The sequence below is a fragment of the Phasianus colchicus genome, chromosome 6, assembly GCF_987193195.1.
Source record: "Phasianus colchicus chromosome 6, bPhaCol1.hap1.1, whole genome shotgun sequence".
Lineage (NCBI taxonomy): Eukaryota > Metazoa > Chordata > Aves > Galliformes > Phasianidae > Phasianus > Phasianus colchicus.
In genome coordinates, this window is record NC_143441.1 from 45,459,820 (window position 1) to 45,480,488 (window position 20,669).

The 20,669-nt window shown below is 38.9% G+C and overlaps 1 protein-coding gene across 4 annotated transcripts in view; it reads right to left on the reverse strand.

The window, feature by feature from the left end:
• The window catches only part of RBM33 (RNA binding motif protein 33), a 95,436-nt gene that overhangs the window by 11,850 nt on the left and 62,917 nt on the right, over positions 1 to 20,669 (reverse strand). For 2 of the 4 annotated variants that reach the window (XM_031615949.2, XM_031615948.2), the window contains exons 15-17: positions 18,765 to 19,409; positions 4,427 to 4,633; positions 2,866 to 3,054 (exon numbers count right to left, since the gene is read on the reverse strand). In XM_031615949.2, the coding sequence (XP_031471809.1) occupies positions 2,866 to 3,054; positions 4,427 to 4,633; positions 18,765 to 19,409 (1,041 nt within the window). Of the gene's footprint in view, positions 1 to 2,865; positions 3,055 to 4,426; positions 4,634 to 10,703; positions 13,864 to 18,764; positions 19,410 to 20,669 lie in introns of those variants that run through there. The other 2 variants (XM_031615950.2, XM_031615951.2) reach the window with 2 other exon arrangements.

The following is a 20,669-nucleotide window of genomic DNA, read 5'->3' on the forward strand; positions in this document are numbered from 1 at the left end:
ACAGTCTCAGTATTAAAAAAGTAAAAATGTGTAGGGCCAGGAGGGAGTATTTTATGAAAAGGATTTTGGAAGCACAGAGCTCATATTGATCTTGATTATCTTCTTTTTCTGTTTCTTTAGACACTGTCACTGGAAGATACAGATCTTGAGTAGGATGGAAAATGAAATAGTTGCGAACAGCCAGAATTTCATGAACATTCAATGCTTTTGATTGAGAGCTTGCCTACAGCTTTTTTTAAAAAACACATTAAATTTAACAACTCTAAAGCATCAGAAGCACTGACATTATCTACAACTGAACTGTTAGCAGTTACTAAAGAATGAACATTATAAAATGACCCTTTCCTCTACAGATATTCCTTTAGACCTACGGTCTCAAATTCCTCCTTTGCACATGTTTTATTCTTAAACCTCCTCTTTTTCAGTATTCACAAAAATAATATTCAAGCAAGCTGTATGATAACAGCAGCACAATAATCTCACAAGAAGAACAACAAGGATGATCTATGGTCAAAACGAAGATGAGCTTCTCTAGCTCACACACTGCTCTACAGCTGAACTGGACAGGCTCATTGCAGAGTTGCTCTTTTCTCCCCCAGCCCAAGGACTGACCATGCCTTCTTCCACAGTCAATGGAGAGAGACTCATCTGCAATAGCTGAAAATGTTTTTTTTGTTTTTTTTTTTTATGGGCACGAAGAACAAACAGGTCACCAGAGCAGTGCTGTGCACCCCATGAGCTGTGTCACATGGAGAAGAACCCCTGCTGATCCTGGATCCCTGCACTCATGTTCTGGACGCACTCATCTACATGTGCTTGTCATTTCCATTACTAAGCCTTTTACCCTTAAAGATAAAATCAGCTTTGCATACAGCATTGGTGCAGATACCTGTCTTTCCTCTAACTGAGCACTAGGTAGCACTATCACTCTAAGAAAGCAAAGAGAATCACATCAACAAGGAAACTGTTTTCCCCTTCTGTGACCAGAAAAGCAATCACTACATACATCATCAGAGTAAAACACATAGTTGTAAAAGCATTCAAAATACAGCTACAACACAGCATTCTAATCACCTCTGATACATAACAGCAGCTCCCCACTCCACTATTAATTGCTCTTAAAACATCAAAATCTATGATCTTCCTAAAACAATACTGGGAATTTGCACTGATACTTTATGCTTGTAAGCATCTGATGAAAGAAAATAAGATTTAAGATAATTATGGAACAATTGCACAGGATGATTACTTTAGTGTCTAAAGAAGAATAAGGAAATAGCGATGCAGAAAAGGACCACTTCTCCCCTGTATACTTCACTATCCACACTTGTGAAATAACAGTCTCAAAAAAGTTGAGAAATTTCTGGACTTCTAAAAGGCTGACTCGAAATGCAGAATTATCAACCTCCAGCATCATTAGGTAATTCAGCCACCTCTTTCAAGTACTACTTCTATATAAACAGTGAGGTGAAAGTTGATGATTTAGAACTTACCAAAGGAACAGCTGACACTACTGCAAGAACACAAGTTCTGTAACAGACACGCATATATCAAATCCCACTGGGAAATTACTTAATTTATTTCCTATAAGCATACCCTCCTAAACTGGTCTGTGACACTGCATTAAGAAACCACCGTTTGCAGTCTGCTAAAAAAATATGGCAAGTACTGAAAACATTCTTCAGCACATCTCAACAGCTTCTCCCAATTCTGAATGCTTCCTAGCAGGATTTCTATTAATCTCCTTCTAATATTCTCATGCAAGATTTAGCAAGTAAACACTGACTAAACGTGTTTTGGAACTGTATGAATAATTTCCTCGAGTACTACAGAACATGAAGGGACAAAGTATTTTGTGAGGGTACTTCTGCCTTCACAAACAAATTAAACCTCTCTGAATTGACGACATAAATAATTCAGCTTTATTCCATTTACTAAATTGGGAAGAAGTGAGACAGAGCGTACATCTCTAGGAAAGCACTGTGTTCTACAGCAGAGAGATAATCTTATTCATAAACAAGTCTCTGAGCAACTGAATAGTTTCAATTAATGTATTGCATTTGTCTGAAAATGTTGATCCTGTCAAAACAAGCACCCAAAATGGAAAAAGCTGAGTTAAAGAAAACATTGTAATCGTCTGTATGTTTCATTATCCATTGAGTGATATTTTTGAATGTACCAAAAAGGCAGAAATGGCCTCATAAGCCTTTCAGTGCTTTGAAAGCCTCCTGGTTTTGCTTAAAATCAGTTTTACTGACATGATTCTTCAGGAAGCTTTGTAGCAGATACACCCCCATATATGTCACAACCTTGCTTACAAACCCCTCACCCTTCAAGGGAGATCTTCCGAAAAATAAATACAGAAAATCCTTCGAACCAGAATGTGTTTTCATTTCAAAAAGCAGATAGTGCTACATGGTGTAACACCTAAAATGAGTAGCCTTCATTAAATACTGTTACCCTAGGACTGCAACAACAGGAATCATAGAGTGTAGGTGCAAGCCAACAATAAAAACAGCAACAGAATATTTGTTTTTATATAATTTGGCTTCAACAAAACCCCACAGAATGGATGTGCTTATGTTATATATAGAAACAATGGAGGCAGTACAAGAACTCCAAAATGAAGGAGAATCTTCATGACACTTAGCAAAATTCTACTGTACCCCCTCTGCTGCAATATAATCATGTGCTTGTCTTTGCTATCAGGTGTAGTGTGTGTGTGTGTGTGTGTGTGTGTGGAGGGGGGTGCCGTCAAACATGAATTACCAATAAACACACATTGTATTTAGTGTCAGGGAATTAATTGAGCTTTCCAGAATGAAAGACTTTTGGCACAAAAATTACAAACCAAGGTTGACCTACCTGAATGGGTCCCACTGACATCAGCAGGTTTTTCAGTTGGACATCAGTAGTTGATGAAGAAAGCCCTTCAACTGACACAATACAGGGCTGAGGTTTGCACTCCACCACTCGCAGGTTCTGTTTATTTGGCATCAAGCGTCCTCGGCCCATCTGGCCTGCTACTCCTCTGCCTCTCCCATGCATAATGACCTGCCAACAACAAAAGTAACAGTATTTTGATTTACTTACCCAGTGTTTCTGTTAACTACGTTTGACAGATGATGTGAAAGTTAGCAATTTACTTAAAAACTCGATTTGTGTACACGTTGATTTAAAACAGCTTGCTGCTGTTAGCTTATTTGAAAGGTCACATATTAACACATCCATCCACGCCTTATACAAACCTAATTTAGAAGGACAGAGAGTTAGAGATGATACTACGGCTAAAAGCCTCAGCTTTAACATAATTAGCCAAGCAATAAAGGTCCCATACCAAAATATATATGCTGCTCACATCAGCAAGGCATATGCTTGGCTCCCACATTTTGAGTCTAGTCAACAAAAACAGCAATACCTCTTCTTCCTTTTCTCATCTCAGTCCAAAGATTAATTTAATGTACACGAGACCAGCAAACTGCCCCAAGTGCTTCCAGTCTCTACTATACCAACCATTAGTCTGTTATCAGGATGGAGTACCTGTGTATAGTGAACAACTTTTTTTTTAAAGCTCCTTTTTCCCCCAAATCACACAGGATCTGAAATCACAGTATTTGCCAGAGCAGGAAACGTGCGACCATTCTTGTAAATTCAAGGTTGAATGGTTAGAGGGAGAAAAATTAACAATGAAACAGTAACAAACGTTACACAATTAACACGTAACATTGAGTTAACACTCAACACTTTCTCTTCTGGAGCAGGATTCATGCTTGGAAAGCCTACCAAAGGTCAACAACTCTTCTTCTCTGCATCAGCAAAGAAATCTTATCCTTACACGAAGCAGGAAGGTTATGGTTTACAGTTTGAAACCAACAAATAAATTAGAAGCCCAAATCCCTGTTATTTTCAGGGAGCATCTCAGCTTGAAAATAAACAGAAAGTACACACCAGTGCAGCGTGAATGATCTCCCTGCCTTCTCCCAGTGAGTGATGAGTGTGAAAACCTCGTTATGAGCTCACCAACTATTTTGAGCAACACCACCTTTGAGAATCAACCAAAGAGCATCCTGAAACCATTGTTGTGTACCCTAGTGAATAAAAGCTTAAGCACTTCAGAATAACTCTTGTTTTTTAAGCCAGAAAGCACGTTGGATACCGTTCCTATAGTAGCTATCATGAGACACACGCCTTTCCCATAGGGACTACTGTTCTGGCCAGAAAGCCATCAGACAAAACAACTTGCAGGCATCACCAGTCTGTGCTGGATACAAACGGGCCTCTGTAGATTAAATGCTTTATATGCAATTATGCATCTCCTGGGTCATGCAGCCCTGCGCTAGTAATTGACAAACAGAATGCTAGTTATGAATATAGCAACACAGCTCAACAGTATAACTTCTAGCAGCAATATGCATCTAAAAATCACCTTTTTAGGTTGATGGATTCCCTGGATGTTTTTGACCCCTTGAGGAGCTGCTGAACGGATCAGTGCCTGCTGCTGTTGGTGCTGCTGCTGTTGCATTCCCTTTGTCAATGTGACCTTCCGCACTGGCTGCTGTTTCGGCTCCAGAGGTTGTTGAGGCCGCTGGGGCTGGCCCTCTGGGTGAAAAAAGCCAGCGTCCTCTCCCCCCTGCTGAAATCAACAACACAACACGCAGCTCAATGTCTACGCAGTGCAAACGCTCGCCCTGAGAAATCTCCTGTGACATCAGCTCAGCGCAGCGAGCGCTCATCGATTTGCCTATTAAACAAACCAGGGGCAGTTGCAGAAGGGTGTAAGGGCTCAGCCTGGAAACTCTGCTTTACTTCATTTGGACTTCATTACTGACCACTATGTTCGATAGCACCTTTTCAAATCCAAATAGGTAAGGAGCTTTCATTTCTCTTTCCAAGTCATTCTTCCTCCCAGGGTTACATATGAACTACGTTTGGGTTATTAATATTATTTTTGTTTTGTTTCTTTCATAGAGACGTACATTAAAGGAATCTGTGAGAGCTGGAAAAGCCAATCAAACACTCTGCTCATCTTTACAAGTCCAACCTCTCTTTAGAAAACAGTATTTATTTTGTAGTGTGTGTTTACGCTGTCTGTTCCTACAACAGAAATCTCGTAAGTTATCTCTGTCCCCCAACACTGCCCATGTTTGGAGCATTTAGAACAGCTCTTCCCCCCCAGGATTTTTTGTTTGGTTTAAAACACTCTTAGTACAAATATTTACACTCACAAGCACTAACAACACCTCACTCCCCCCCTCTGATCCAATGACCCCTAACTCTCCCCACTACACCTCTAATTGCAGTGCACATACAGCACAAATAAAAGGTGAACACACTGGGAGATAAGAGATTTGCTTGCATTGCCTCTGCCTGAGCAGTTCAGCTTTCTCTATAAACAGAAGGGCAATTTTGTAGAATCATGGACTATTCTTAGTTGGAAGGGACCCACAAGGATCACTGAGCTTTACACCATACAGCAGCACCCAAAATCAGACTGTATGTCTGAGAGCACTGTCCAGAAATTCTTGAGTCTGTGTCTATCCAGCAAATCAGGGCAGTCACTGAAAAACATCCCATGGAACAACAGACAGCAGAAGCAGTACCTTGTTTGAGCCTGACAACAGATAAGGTACTTCTGCTTCTGTAAAGACCTTTGAATTATTGCATGCTTTCTGCATGGCTTCAACAGCAGAATTTATACTTAAGCTGACTCCACTTCAGAACTCCAATCTGCTAGTATTAGCAAACCCTGTATTTATTTCTTTTTAAAGCGGCTCACTGCATTGTAAGATTTAACTAGGAGCACACTCACCATTGATCCGAGCTGCTAAAACAGCTGGAAGGCCCACAGCACCTACAGCCCTGGGATGCACCCAAGCCACCAAGGGAGCCAGGTAGTGGAAATTCATTAACCCGCAATCACACACCACTGTAGCACCAAGAGTCAAGGCAAATAAGCACAGCCTATGCCTAAGCCCATGAAAAATCCCAGGTTAACCTTCAAAAGCTCTCAAATGGAAGGCACGTCTGAAGAAGAAAAAAACCAACAACAATTATTGAAGCATCTTTGTTTACATAATTTCTTTCCCTTCCTTTAAATACTGATGAGTCAAAAGTCTTTCTGCATCTGTACTGTGTCACTAACCAGAGGGCGTCAAATGAACCGACACCGTTTTCTGCAGATAAGGAGACAAAATACAAGGCTGCAGAGGGAGCACGTTTATAGCCCATGTGGAAATATAAGCCTTATCTTGAGTGGAAATACAAATCATGACACCTCTACTAGCATTACACAACAGGAACACCTACTGAGGGCTGCTTGTTACTACATCTCTCCACAGCCATTGAAGAGAAGTAGCCCAGTAAGGTGTTATCTGGGATAGTGTGCAACTCAAAACCCTAAACCACATACATACTCTGCATTATCAAGCATATGCAGGCAACAACTTCTCAAGAACTTAAATCCCACACAAGTCAAATCCCCCCCCAAATTGGCTTCATCACTGCCTCATATCATCTACACTTCAAAAAACACGATCTGGCACAGGGAGTCCTGAAGCTCTTCCTACTTAAGGGCTTTCTTCCACAGTATCCACAGTGAGAAAACAATAGAAAATGGTATCTTTTCTCTACTTCTCATCACATTCACTTTCTCTCTGCTAAAATTAATGGCTCTACGTTAAATGTGGTTTTACATAAAATTCTGTACGTAAACCTTTGAGATCAGTTACTAGAAAGAAATAATAAAGCTTTTCCTTCAAAGTCTGTCTTTGACTGCAGCTCAAAAAAGAAACAAAAACAAGCAACAGCCCTTCTCCCTGAAAACATAAGCACGTAAACAAAAACCTATACTAGAAACCAGTATTGAACTAACATTAAAATGAAGAGGATTTAAATAGCAGCATAAGCCTTATGCTCTGGTCAGATAATTTCCTTTATCCAACCTTACAGCAGCTGGAAGATTACAAAACTAAAAAGAACCAAAAATTCTAGCAGGAATTTAATCCTAAGAACTGGGAGTTCAAATCTAATCTATGCTAAATGCCTGCTGTGCAAAACAACCATAAATACTTGTGACTGTGTCTCTCCAAACCCAAAAATGATTCCTGCACATACGAACAGCGTGTAAGTGAAGCCCTCAGGTACAAAACACATCATACATGCTCATTATGGAGACTTCAAAAGCAAGCAATCATTTCCCATAAAGGCTAGGATGGCCAACAACCACCCAATATTTAACTGCAAAGCTCAATTATCACCAAATAAAACTGTTCAAACTACAGCAGGAAACACACAATCACACAAATCAAACGCATAAACACACAATATGGGTTCGCATTCATGAGGAATATGGTGGGATATGCTTCCTGCTGGGCTTTCTAATAAGTCAAGACCCAACCCTGGGCTGAAACCCAGTCTGTGGGCTTCAAGTGTTAACACAACATGCCTGCAAAATTCTCTCGGATGCCAATCTAGAAGGTGGAAGCATCTCTGGACTTTTTGTAAGTTAATACATTTCAGAAGCATGAAAACCTGTAAAAAAAAAAATAAAGGAAATCCACAGGGTAAGAAACGGGGAAGGAGCAAAGTCTGATGGTTCCTGCAACAAGAAAGGAAAAAATGGACAACTGAATCAAAATCTGGCTTTATAACCTTGCTCTAAAAACACTGCTTCTTGAGCTGGCTTGAGCAATACGCTGTTCCATGACAGCAATACGCTGTTTCATGTACAGCTCTCCTGGCTGTAACTGAAGACAAAATTTGGCGTCTTTCTTAAATTAAAAACAAAACAAGTCAAACAAAAACCAAAAACATGGCTCCTAGGTCAGTATGTGTTCAACAAGTGAAACAACAAAGTCTCAGGTAACAAATCTTAACCAGCTAAAAAAAAGAACTGCTGCTAAAGATGTCAAGCAGTGTCAAAACCAAGCTGAGTAAAATCTACATAGTATTAAATTGAAAGATGGCACTTTTAATTTGCCACCATTTTAATTGCCACCATTATCATCCTTTAAACTTACAAAGGAAGATAATTGCTGGCTTCTTCAGGAATGCAAATGAAGAAGTAAGTCTTAAGCAAAACACTCATAAAGGACTTTATCATCTGATCTTAAAGCCACAAATCCTCTGAACATTACTTACAGCCACACATTCATACGAGAATATTAACACTGGTAGATTGGCATAACTGCAAATAGGACTGCTCCTGTGCTGACTCCAGACTTTCAGTAGGAGGCAGAAATAAGCAGGCAAATCAAAACATACAGTAAAGCTACAGGTGAGTGAAGCAAGATGCTACTGCAGAAGCTACCCAAAAATGACATCTGAATCATAGAAGCCGAATAATTGCTAACATTTCCTCTGTGTAAAATGTCTCAGTTCCAACTCACTGAAATCAACTTTTTCTTCAGGACTTTATTTCTTAATGCTATTTTTTCATTAGCTTACATCACCTTTCCCCCACATTTAAACATGTAGGAATAGAAATAGATGTTTTAAGTCTTGTCGAAGTACTTTTTTTTTTTCCCAAGAGCCTTTTTGGGATATACTGGACAACTCTAGATCTTTCAAAGATGCATCTAGCCTGCTTCATACAACCTGAAAGTGCTGAAGCCAGGTAGAACACTTCCTAGTTCACCCCAGTCCTATGCTAGGACCTGAGACTGATGACTATCTTCAATTTTATAATGCAAACTTCCTCTTAAGTCCTCTACAGATAAGTGAATTTCATTTTCTGTCTGCAAGCCAATGAAGGAAAAATGTTTTTCTTATTCCCTACTGTGTATAATTAAGCAAAACTCAAAAGATCAAGGTAAAAAAATCTGATTTATATAACAAGTATTTTTCAAACTTGACTGTGAAAGAATCCGCACCACTTAATCTGAAACTGGAGACTAACAAAAAAGGGAAATGATGTCATTCACAAAGGCTATGAGTTTTAGAAGCAATGCCCTGATACTAATCAAGGCTGTTTTCCAATATTGACATGCTCTCGCTTGTCAGCACTGTGCGTTCAGAAACATAAAGAGCATTCTGTCAAAAACGAGATCACAAATTCTAAGACCAGAATTGTATGATACTGCCTGAATTTAGTGAGCTGAAGCTTTGCACTCTATCATAATCATGATGACAGTTTTGTTATGAAGATGAAGTTTATTTGCCACCAACATTAGCAGGACAAATTTATTTATAACAAATGCTTTAAAATGTACTGATAAAAATGCCTATTGATACTGTCAGAGCTTCCTGCAATTTGACAGATCAAATCTTATTTTCATTCTTAAACCCCATGAAGGAATGGTATCACCAACTCGCATTCTGTAGTGAGCAAATTGATTAATCCCCCTCTATAGAAATCTCAACTCTTGATTACACCTATCAGACGTTAAGCAGCATTATTCTAGAGTGACAACACTTGACAAATTCCCAAACCATTTTTCTCTGCCTTTGTGGCCCTGCTAGCTTGTATTAACCCTGATGAAAAATTAATTTTCCTTATCTTCTGCTAAACCCCAAAATCCAAATCCGCCAAACTGGCAACTCTTTCTGTAAAGGTATTATGAAAACCTCTAAAAGATTAATTGCATGTCTTCAGGTGACATTAAATTAATTTCTGTACTCGTGACAGACATTTGATACTCCGTACTGAGAGGACAGATAACATTGTCAGGATACACAGAAGGATAGTGGTGCAGTGTCCCAGGGCAGCCTCTTATGAATTCTCCATTCGATAAGGCCATACTTCACTGTCACTGGCACTGTTAGAGATCTTGCAGCTCATAGACCTCACTGCACAGGTTTCTATTAACGACGACAATGCTGTGTCTATCCATGTAATCTTTATAAAGCTAATTCAAAATCACCCAATAGTAAAGGGATGTGCATGCTGGATAAAGCACTTAGAGGAAATAAACTGCTGATTTGTGTAAAAATAACCCAGAGAAGCAAAATATTTTTCTCTTTTCTTATGTTTACGATACATCAAACTCTCTCCAACATGATGAAGGTTTGAATCTTGCAAGAAAAACTCAATCCAAAAAATATCTTGTAATTGATTTCCTTTAAGAAAGGAGAAACTCCTCATCTCCTACCAGTCTGAGTCAATATTTCCAGAAATGAGTACTTCTGCAGTATATAACTTCTGTGGGAAGAGGAAAAAATATCTACCATGTTACTAAACTCATCTTCCACTGCAAGGACAGGAGCAATTTACTGTTCTTTCACCAGCTGTACAGATTTTCATATGTAAACTTTTTTTCTTTTTCTCTGATACCACAATTGGTTACAGTCACATATCTACAGAGGCAGCTGTGATCCTCACATAAAACATTAAAGCTAAATTATGTACATAGCAAGGAAGACAGTCTTCCAATATACATGAATATTTTCTCATAGCAGTAATCAGAAACAGAAGTTGAAGGTACAACACTAATAATTATCTGCTTTTCAACTGGTGCTCCAAGTAGATCTGAAACAGGCAGGACCAGGGAATAGGAAGCCCAGTCACTTGCCAAACATCCCACAAACCAGTGACATGAACAAGTGCTGCTTTCGAACAGCTGAAGATCTGTTTTCAATCTGTCAAACACCAATGAGAAACACCTGGTGACCTTTTTTTAAAGGCTTTCCAAGACCTCTCAAAGTCTTTTTTTTTTTTTTTTTTTAATTCAAGAGCAGCTGTACTTTAAAAAAAAATGATGAAAAAAGCAAAAAAAAATGATGAGAAAAGCTCCTGCTCTCTGGTCAGGCTGCAATACACTATTCAATAGATAAATGCTTAGTCTAAGATGCAAGGTATGGGTTTGACTTGGAGTACAGGAAGAAACAAGTCACATCATACTACAGACCTGGTAGAGCTTACCAACACGCAGCAGAAATATGGCACTTTTGGTGCTGACCAGAGATACACTTATTTTTCCCAGCCAAAAACTTTGGCATGGAGCAAACTTACTTCAAACAAAAGAACTCTAATAATAAAATAAAATCCCAAAGTGGTTCCCTTCCTATGATACAAAATAAAAAGGCAGTTAAGCTGCTTCAATGAAATGTGATTTGAAGACAACCTTCCAAGCCTAATGGTGTATGAATAAGTCAGAACAGCAGAAGAAAACGCTTCAAGAAAAAACAGCCAATTCCATTTAATCCCATGTACTAACAGACTTCTTACCTGTAAGAATCTCCTCATGTACCAAGAGAAGTAAGGCATGGAGAACTGCTCAAAAGGCAAAGAACCCCAGCTGTGCTACACTGGTTTCACCAGCACCTACACATAGCTGATCAGGTGCTCCATCGTGACTACATGTCCTTCTAGCACAAATATCCACCAGTTTGTTATGAGAAATATAAATGCTGCATCAAAACTACAGCAAAATCTAGGTCATGGAGTGGGAACTTGTTTAAGCATCACTTCATATTTATGTTTCTGACCACTATAAGGTAGATAACAAAAACCAAAATTCCACGTGTCCCAATTCAGCTGATGGTACCACATCCAGGATACTTCATAGGAACGCTGGACATGCGGAGACATCACCAACAGAAAACACTTCTGTTTCAAAATCTCAATGACCCAAAAGCTGCCCAGAGCTCCCAAAAGAGCCCTTTCCAGCTGGACACGAGGTGTCACACTTCCCTCATTTTTAGTTGCTCCAGCTTGCGTTCCTTGAAGCTTAAAACTAAAGGCAACTGGAATCCTTCCCACACACTGCCCTATGCTTCTTGCACAGTCTCAGCAGGAACAAACTACATTACCTCTATCTCCAGCCACTATTAGGACCCTCCCAACTCACAGAACCACAGAATTGTAGGGGCTGGAAGGGACCACTAGAGATCATCTAGTCCAACCCCCTTGCCAAAGCAGGCTTCCTAGACCAGATTATACAGAGAAAAAATGTTCTAACGCCAAAAAAAAAAGAGCAATTAATCAAGACAAGGCCAACAAATCCACAGATTTTTTTATTTTTTATTTTTTTCCTGTAAAGCAGACTTCCAGTCCTCCACCCCACTAGTAATATTACTGAACAGGTTGCCCAAGGAGGTTGTGGATGCCCCATCCTGGAGGCATTCAAGGCCAGGCTGGATGTGACTCTGGGCAGCCATGTCTGATTGTTGGTGACCCTGCACATAGCAGGGGGTTGACACTAGATGATCATTGTGGTCCTTTTCAACCCAGTCCATTCTATCATTCTAAGACTTTCATCCAAAAAACAGCTTGCTCTCTTTATTATGCACTTCAATAGTGTTAGCTGCTTTTAGTCCTTTCCCATTAGGTAGCTGGGGAAACTAGATACTCCATAACACCAACATCATTCCAATACAAACTCCACATTGTATCACTTACAATGGCAGAAAAGCTCTCCTTTGAGACTTAAAAAAAAAAAAAAAAAAAAAGTGACAAGCAATATCAAATGCCTTGCTTTCAGGGTATTCAGGAGGATGCAGCTCTTCTTCAACATACAATTTGGAAGTCTCCTGAGGAAAAGGAGAAACTCATTCTCCAGTTTACAATAGGAAATTTTTTATTGCATTTTGGTTCCAAGTTATCCACAGCAATACTAAATTCAGCGTAGTTAGAATTATCTTCTCCTTTTCAAGGATTCTATTAAAAACCTATAAAAAGTACTGCCTGCACCTAATCTGGCTGTTACCCTAAGTCCAACAAGATGCTAAGGGTGCCCACAAACATCCTCGTCTCCCCTGTAACTCATGTCCTCAACAACACAGGACAGCCCACCTCACCTCTATAAAGAACTACTCCAAAGTTATGATGTATTCTGTTTCTACAGGGACAATCCTCACTGGATATCCAGGACAGTTGATTGCTTAGACATATTTCACAAAAATACTATGTCTTTTTCATAACCGAAATACCACAGGGCTGCCTGATTTACTTTTGGGTTTTTTTCCCCTTGATATTTGGAAGTGGAAATAAGAAATCCACATCCATTGGTGAAATATTTCTAGAGTGCTATCTTGTAGCTGGTGGCTGGCAGAGTCCTTTTTCAGCAGGATTTAAATTAGCAGTGCTTCAGTGGTCGTGACCATTCTGACATACTCCAAACAAACATGGTAGCTGAATGTTAAGCTATCTCAGCTTCTGCAGCTTCTCCAATCTGCTTCTACTACGGGCATTATTCGGACCTCCTTCAAATAACGGGATGTGAACAAACTGCCACGTCATTCTGCAGCTTATTAAATTAATGCTGCCGTATGTGGGGCCAGTTCCTGTGTGCTGTTTTTCAGAGCTGGCAGAGCTGGGCAGAGATCCCTCAAGAACTTGTCATATAAACATTAAGAAATCCTGATGTTTGTCAGTCCTAACAAATTTAGATGCAAGGCGCTATAGAGATTTCAAGTCAAAATGTTTTTAATTAAACTTGAACATACACATGCAAGCAAAAACAAATACAAACATTCAAGCAAAGTTGGTTGATACGGTTACATTATTAAACAAGAATCATTTAAATCAGTGTCTTTTTCCATATTTAGAACTCCACATTCATCGCTTTCCCTTCTCAGTTACTTCACGTAAGAATGAAGTTGTTTATCTTCCATCCTGATTTTCTTTTTTCTTTTTACAATCCAAGGACAATTTTGTGACAGACTTCTCACAGAAATCTTGCCAATACTTTCTTCAAGCTTTTCAGATGAAGAATCTCAGGTTTTCAGAAATTAAGATCACTAATAAGATATTGCATTTAATCCAATGGGGAACACTGAGATTTTTATGTAGCTTACATATATAAAAAGCTCATTGTGCAGTTTTCCACAAAGATTGGCGCATTCTTGGTGCAGCGTAAGAAATCAGCATTTTCAGGCCTTTGGTACAGACATATATCACTTTGTGCATGGCAGATCATTTTCTGGCTAGAGAAAATACACCCAACAACAATATAAGATGAATGAAAGATACAGACATTTTAAGATTTTATTATGATTTCCCACAGAACCTCCAACTAAATGAAAAATACGTTCAGCACTCAACTTATAAAATCAAGGTACAAACCTGTTCTTTCCAGGAATAAAGGCATTTACAGTATACTGACTTAAAGAATGCAGTTGTACTATGTACTAGAACTATTTACTGACAAACTGTTTGCAGAGCCCAAAGGAAATCACTATAGAAAGCATAAGGGTTAGAAAAGTGTGACCTATCAAAAGGACATGACTGCTTAAAAACACTTCAGAGATCTTCAAAAAGAGAACTGGTCACAAAAAAAGGAAATAATTTTTCTGCTTCTTGACAGAAACGTCTATATCAAAACTGTAGCAAAAAAAAATCTGGCTTGATCTACAATAATTTAGAAGTACACATCAAACACCGAACTAGATGGCAAAAGAAATCTCTATAAATGAGATCTCAGAATAAAGGCTGAGAATAAAGGCTACAGTTCATCCTCCCCTCAAAGTAGAACTAATTATTTATCTGGTCCTTTTGCTGCTGTGTTTCTGTAACTGGTTTATTTGGGCATCGCTTCCTGATAAACAGCAGCCTACAAGCTCACTGTTTATTCTTAAGCAGATCTTTAGGACTGAGTTCAGGCCCCTTTCCAAGCCAAGCAAATCTCAGCCTTTTTCTAAGTAAAATATACTAATATGAATAATTCTTAGTAAAATATGCTAGTATGAATCACAGAATGACTTGAGTTGGAAGGGATCTCAAAAGATAATCTAGCATCAAGCCCCCTACCATGGGAAGGGTTACCAACCACTAAATCAGACACCAGCTCGGGCTGCCCAGGGCCCCATCCAACCTGGCCTTGAGCACCTCCAGAGATTGGGCATCCTAAATCTCTCTGGGCAGCCTGTACCAGTGCCTCAGCAGTCCCTCAAATAAAAAAGTTCTCCAACCTCTAAACTTCCTTCTTTCAGTTAAAAAAAAAAAATTTCTCCCTTGTCCTATCTCTACCAACCCATGTAAAAAGTTGATATCCCTTCTGTGTATAAGATCCCTGTAAGCACTGGAAAGCTGCAATGAGTTCTTCCCAGAACCTTCTCTCTTCCAGGTTAAACAAGCCCAACTCTCTCAACATGTCTTTGGAGGACAGGTACTCCAGCCCTGATCATATTCGTGGCCCTCCTCCAGCCCCACTCCACATCTTTCCTATATGCAGGATGCAGTACTCCAGAGGGGGCCTTAGGAGGGCACAGTAGAGAGGGACAACCTTCTCCCTCTCCCTGCTGCCACCCCTCTTGCTGATGCAGCCCTGGATACAGTTGGCATTCCAGGCTGCAAGCGCACACTGCTGGCTCATGTCCAACTTTTCACTCACCAGGATGACCAAGTCCTTGTCCATAGGGCTGTCCTCAGTGACTTCCTCTCCCAGTCTGCATACATACCTCAGACTGTCCCAAGTGCAACACCTTGCACTTGGCCTTCTCAAACCTCATGCAATCCATTAGGTTCACAAAGGACCAAAAATACTCAGCAAATATGCTGAACTCCTATTTCTAGAAAGGATGACTCTGAAGACTCTGAAGAGTCTTCTTGGGCCTCAAATAAAACTATAAGTATTTTGTTCTAGTATTTAGACCCAAAGTATTAATCTTCTAAAGATTTGCTACTGCTTCATTTTTCCAAGAGCATAACATCTAAATGGAACACTCTTCACTGTACTGCATAAATTCCTGCATAAACTAGGGGTGTATTGGAAAGGGACAGACATACCAGTATTTTTTTCTGAGGGAAAGGACAATTTGTTAAAAAAAAAAAAAGCACAACATCTAACATGAGTCATCTTGATATGCAAACTTGCTCTGGTATACAGAAAATAATGATATTTTCTACTTATCTTTTCTCTAGTATAGTAAGACATAAATGAAGGTTTCTTCTACATCAGATAAACTGAACAAATTATTTCTTGGAATTTAATTAGTAATTCTTACCATTCTGTTAAAATACTTAATAAGTAATATCCTCTCAAGAGAGAATATTGTAGAAACGGACGAAAGGCTATTTTACCTTCTTAAATAAGGAGGATTACCTTTATCTGAAAGGTCAGAGATGCTCAATAGTACTGGAACACCCAGCAATACAGATAAATACAGTTAGAAGCTTAGATCATGAAAGATACAGCCCTCAATAAATGAACCTCTCTCTTCTGACATTTGTACCATAAATCTCACCAATATACTAAGTACATCTCTTTAACTGTTAAATAAAAAAGTCACCAACAGCACACAACCATTAGATCCTGTTCTACATGTGGTCCTGCTGAATGCAGGGGAATAGCCCTTGCCACCAGCTCCTGTTTTAGGTTAATTTGGACTAGATAAGTTTGTAACGGGGCTGGACTCAAAGCAACCAGCTCTTCAGCTGACAGCTCTACTACCATGCTGCACTACAGCTGGCAGGCAGATAGAGAAGGCACCTTCCAAGTCTTTACTGACATGAATCAAGAGCTTCAGAAAGGAACCTGCATTGTGTCTAATCACAAACATCTCACTAGTACATGGGTCTTAAAAACATCACTGCACAAAAGAGCTCTAGAAAGGAAAAGAGGTACAAGTGATACACTTGAGAGCAACAGCAGGGCTGCTTAATTGCAGGATTGAGTCAATGCCTATAGATCAGAGACAACAAACACCCCCTTGGCCAAAGGTAGGGAACTATATGAAGCACAAGAAGAGAGATTTGGCTTCTGCTTCTGCTGTACATCTAGGGTTGATACAAAAGGTGTGAAAATAAATTAAAAAGGTGGCAGGGCTAAAAGGGAAACTAAATATGATGCGATCTTTATGATACTCAGAGTCCAAGCAGCATTTAATTCTTCTTTAAAATCCTGTCAAAAGAGACAAGATTGCTCCCCCACACTGCTCTTCTTTTCTTTTTCCTTGTGTGGTCAAAGAAACAAAGTCATATAGATTCAGCTTGTCACTAAATGATTAAAAATTAATCAACTGCCTTGATCAACGTTAAGCAGCTAATTGCAATGCCTGCTCTCATTCTTCCACAGTGGAAGGAAAAATGAAATTTTCCGTGACTATATTAAAAAAAAAATCCAAACAGAGAAAGCAATACATAGAGACACTGCTTTACCTTGGTAAAACCTCAGTATCTGAAAATTAAGGACAGAACAAATCTGCCCGAGTGTATGATGAAAGAGAAGCTACATAAGCATTTAATGAAGCTAATTGCTCTTGCTTACCAAGAGACTTATCTGAAACAAATCACTTTAAGCTTCCTAAAACAGAGCATTATGATAAAAATTATTTCATTACAAATGAAAGTTTGGGCACTGATAACCTTTTGTTATGAAGAGCTGTATGCAGTGGTGACTGGCATTGTTTTGTTCCACCACATAATAAAAGAAGTTGTGCATGATTGCTTTATTCAATTATTAATGAATAACAAACCTGTCATACCTCTTGTAAACCACTGGGATTCCTGCAGACATATCTATATATAATTATTTTCTAGCCCAACAGAAACAATATCTTTCAACCTCTGTTACTTTCTTCTATGCTTAAGTTACCATGTCTGAGGAATCAGACACCCTTTAAGTCAGGTTGTTGTCAGCTCCAGTTAGTCAACAATGTCCTTTGTGTTAATATTTTGAAAAAACATATTATTATGCAATTGAAGATATTAAGCATATTCAGCTTTTATGAGCTTGATACAAGTAGCTAAGGTTTTAATGTTTGTTTCCTGCATGTTACTATGAACTAAAGCCTAGCCTACAAGGCTTTATGAAGCCCCTGTTAACACAGGGCATTCACTTAATTACAACAGTTCTGTAAGTTCCTCTAATTAACATTCTTCATAATTTAAGAAGCATTCTTCTTAAAAAAAAAAAAAAGAAAGAAAGAAAGAAAGAAAGAAAAACCCACCATAAAAAAGAATGACACAAGAACACCCCAAAAATACAAAAAAATCTGCCCAATCTCCTCCATTGTATCACAGCATTAAATTATATCATGTCCTCCTCAATGTAAAAACCAGTCAGATAGCATACTGGCAAACATGCCCCTTTATCTCAGTTTCTCCAGAGCCCTAACAAATTAACTTGTCTCTTCATTAAGACAGAAGAAATCTGGTCTATAAACTTTCTAACCAACCCCCAGACCTTCAGTATGCACACTGCCATCAAGGCTGGCATTGAGAGTCATCCACAACACTGGTGCTCAAGGGACACTCTACAGACAACAGACCCCTCATCAAAAGATAAGGAAATCTAATTTAGATGCAGAAGTGAAACGGTAATGTTTTAAACCCAGCCTCTAGCAGGAAACATCCCCCTCCAATATACTGCTTGAATTAGTTTCACAACATGCTTCCCTAAAAACAAAAACAGTCTCCCCTTTAGTACAGAAGCCACACTACTTTCAGTGCTTGCACATAACTAAATTATGTGGCTTCAACTAATGAATGAACAAAGCCTAGCCTTTTCATTGAACCTTAAAAACAGCCATATAAGTCCTTATCTCTGAGCCATGCTCAGACCTACCAACCTTAAGCTACACGATCTAAGCTGAGGAGTCTCGCAGACTCAAGTTACAAAGAACTTAAAAGAATGGAGTATTATTTTTGAAAAGATGTTATCAGTGATAACTGTCTGACAGTAAAGCATCATGGCAAACATACACTTCTGAGTAACTGCTAATAACTTAAGATTCTGAAAATCTAAATTATGGATTATTAAATCTGATAAATCTGCTACTTCCCCCTTCATCTTAGGCCTATTTTTTATTTTGGACTTACACGGAATGAAACACACAGAAACAAACCATGACAGCACACACACACAAGATGAGCCTTGGAAACTTACCCCTCCTGACAACTTAATCACCCTGACTTTGCTGCCGACATGGGGCACATCTCCACTACCACTGTTTGTCCGCTGCATGACAGTTCTTTTCACGCCAGGTTTCATCTCCTGTGGCCTTGCTTGTACGGAAGCCACTCTAGCAGTCTGTGTGGTGGGCAGCGGTGCTGCAGCAGGTTTTGTCTGTAAAACTTTCTGCGATGCCTGAGGCTGACTGGAAGATACTGTTCTGGTCTGCCTCAGCTGTTTCACTGGTTTCATTTGCTGTCCTTGATACTGAGTATTAGCCCCAACCTGCGAGTAGTCTGTGTGTTTGGGCTGAATATTTGGAACTACCATATCTTGCTTTTTAACAAGAAGTCTGTTTTTCACATTTTGCCTGGTCTGTAAGCCAGAGTGGGGTATGTAAGGATTGCCGTTGGTAGGGTATTCAGAAGAGTCATCGTCCTGTTGCATGTAGGATTGCTGCATAGAAGGTTGCTGTTGCTGCTGTTGCTGCTGTGCAAGCCTTTCTAGCAATTCTCTCTTTCTAGCACCAGCCTGCTGCTGCCGTCTCAACTCCTTTTGTTTCAGAATTTCTTCTCTTAGACGTTTCTGCTCTTCTATCTTCAAACGATACAATCTAGTCTCTTCGTCTTCATCTGGATACTACAAAGGGAAACGCAAATTAATTTAGAAAATTCTCAGCATAAGACTTGCTTGGTCAAAATAGCATTAGAATACTGTTTTAGAAGATGTCATAATGGCCTAACTCTCTGAGGAGCTTCTGAAATTATCCCTGACACTGAGCTAAGACTATTAGTAGAGCATATCTGCCAGTATGGTTTATTTGTTATTCATTAGACACAAACAGCTTGAATCAGGTTTAAGACTTAGATATAGTACTTCCTAGAGAGGAAAAATAAAATAAAATAAATGGAGCTTATAATACCAGTTAAGAAATCTTATCAGAATAGTAAAAAATTAAGTCTTACAAATTGGAACTCATTTAGAACTTTCTAAAAGCAATTAAACTAAATTAATATAATTCAAGATATCAAAATATGTTTCAAATGGAAAGTAACAATACGAAGGCAACCCACTGTCACACAGGTTTTATCTTGCTCTTTTCTGACAAAGTAACAAAAGGTAGGGTGGTAAATGACCTGAAAGGCCCTGATTAGAACTATTGATTTTTCTCACAGAATTTTCAGCCTGATCTCAAACTCATTTGTCACACAATAATTGGTTATAATGAACAGCACAAGTCAATCTCTCTGACCTTGAACTCATGCACTCTCTTCAGAATCAAAATGTTGCCAAATGCAGTGCTGGAATATTAATGGTATTTAGAGAATGCCTTTAATATTCCACCCCTATGCCCTTCTGAAAGTCTTATACACTGTCAAGTAACCTTTTTAAAGATGCCTCAACTTTGGCAAAATGGATTCTTAGGAAATGCTGTAAGAAATGCTGTAAGAATCAAGGGAATGCAAGTCCTCATCACCCTGGAAATGAAGATACTCTTACAATACTATCACATGCTTTCTTTTAAAATTAAAAAGCATGCTTTTTAAATATACATTCTTTATTTTCAACAGTTTGTACTATTAGGTTAGAGACTTGTAGAGGCTGCTTACGACTGTTAATGAGCACAAAATCCTACTGTTAAATCCTACTGATACATTAAATCACCTCTAGCAAAAACAGGCTCTCAGGGAAACAATACTTTTCATTTCAGTAAGCTTCTGCATAAACAGTATTAGAATATTTCTGAAAGACTGAATCTGTGAAAGTTATTCACCTTGCACTAGTGAGGGTGCAATATCATGTCAACACAAATGCCTTTTTTTTTTTTTTAAAGCCCATACACAACTGAAGTGAGAAATTAGAGATTTTGTTGTTCCAAGTGGCTCTTATTGTAGTACA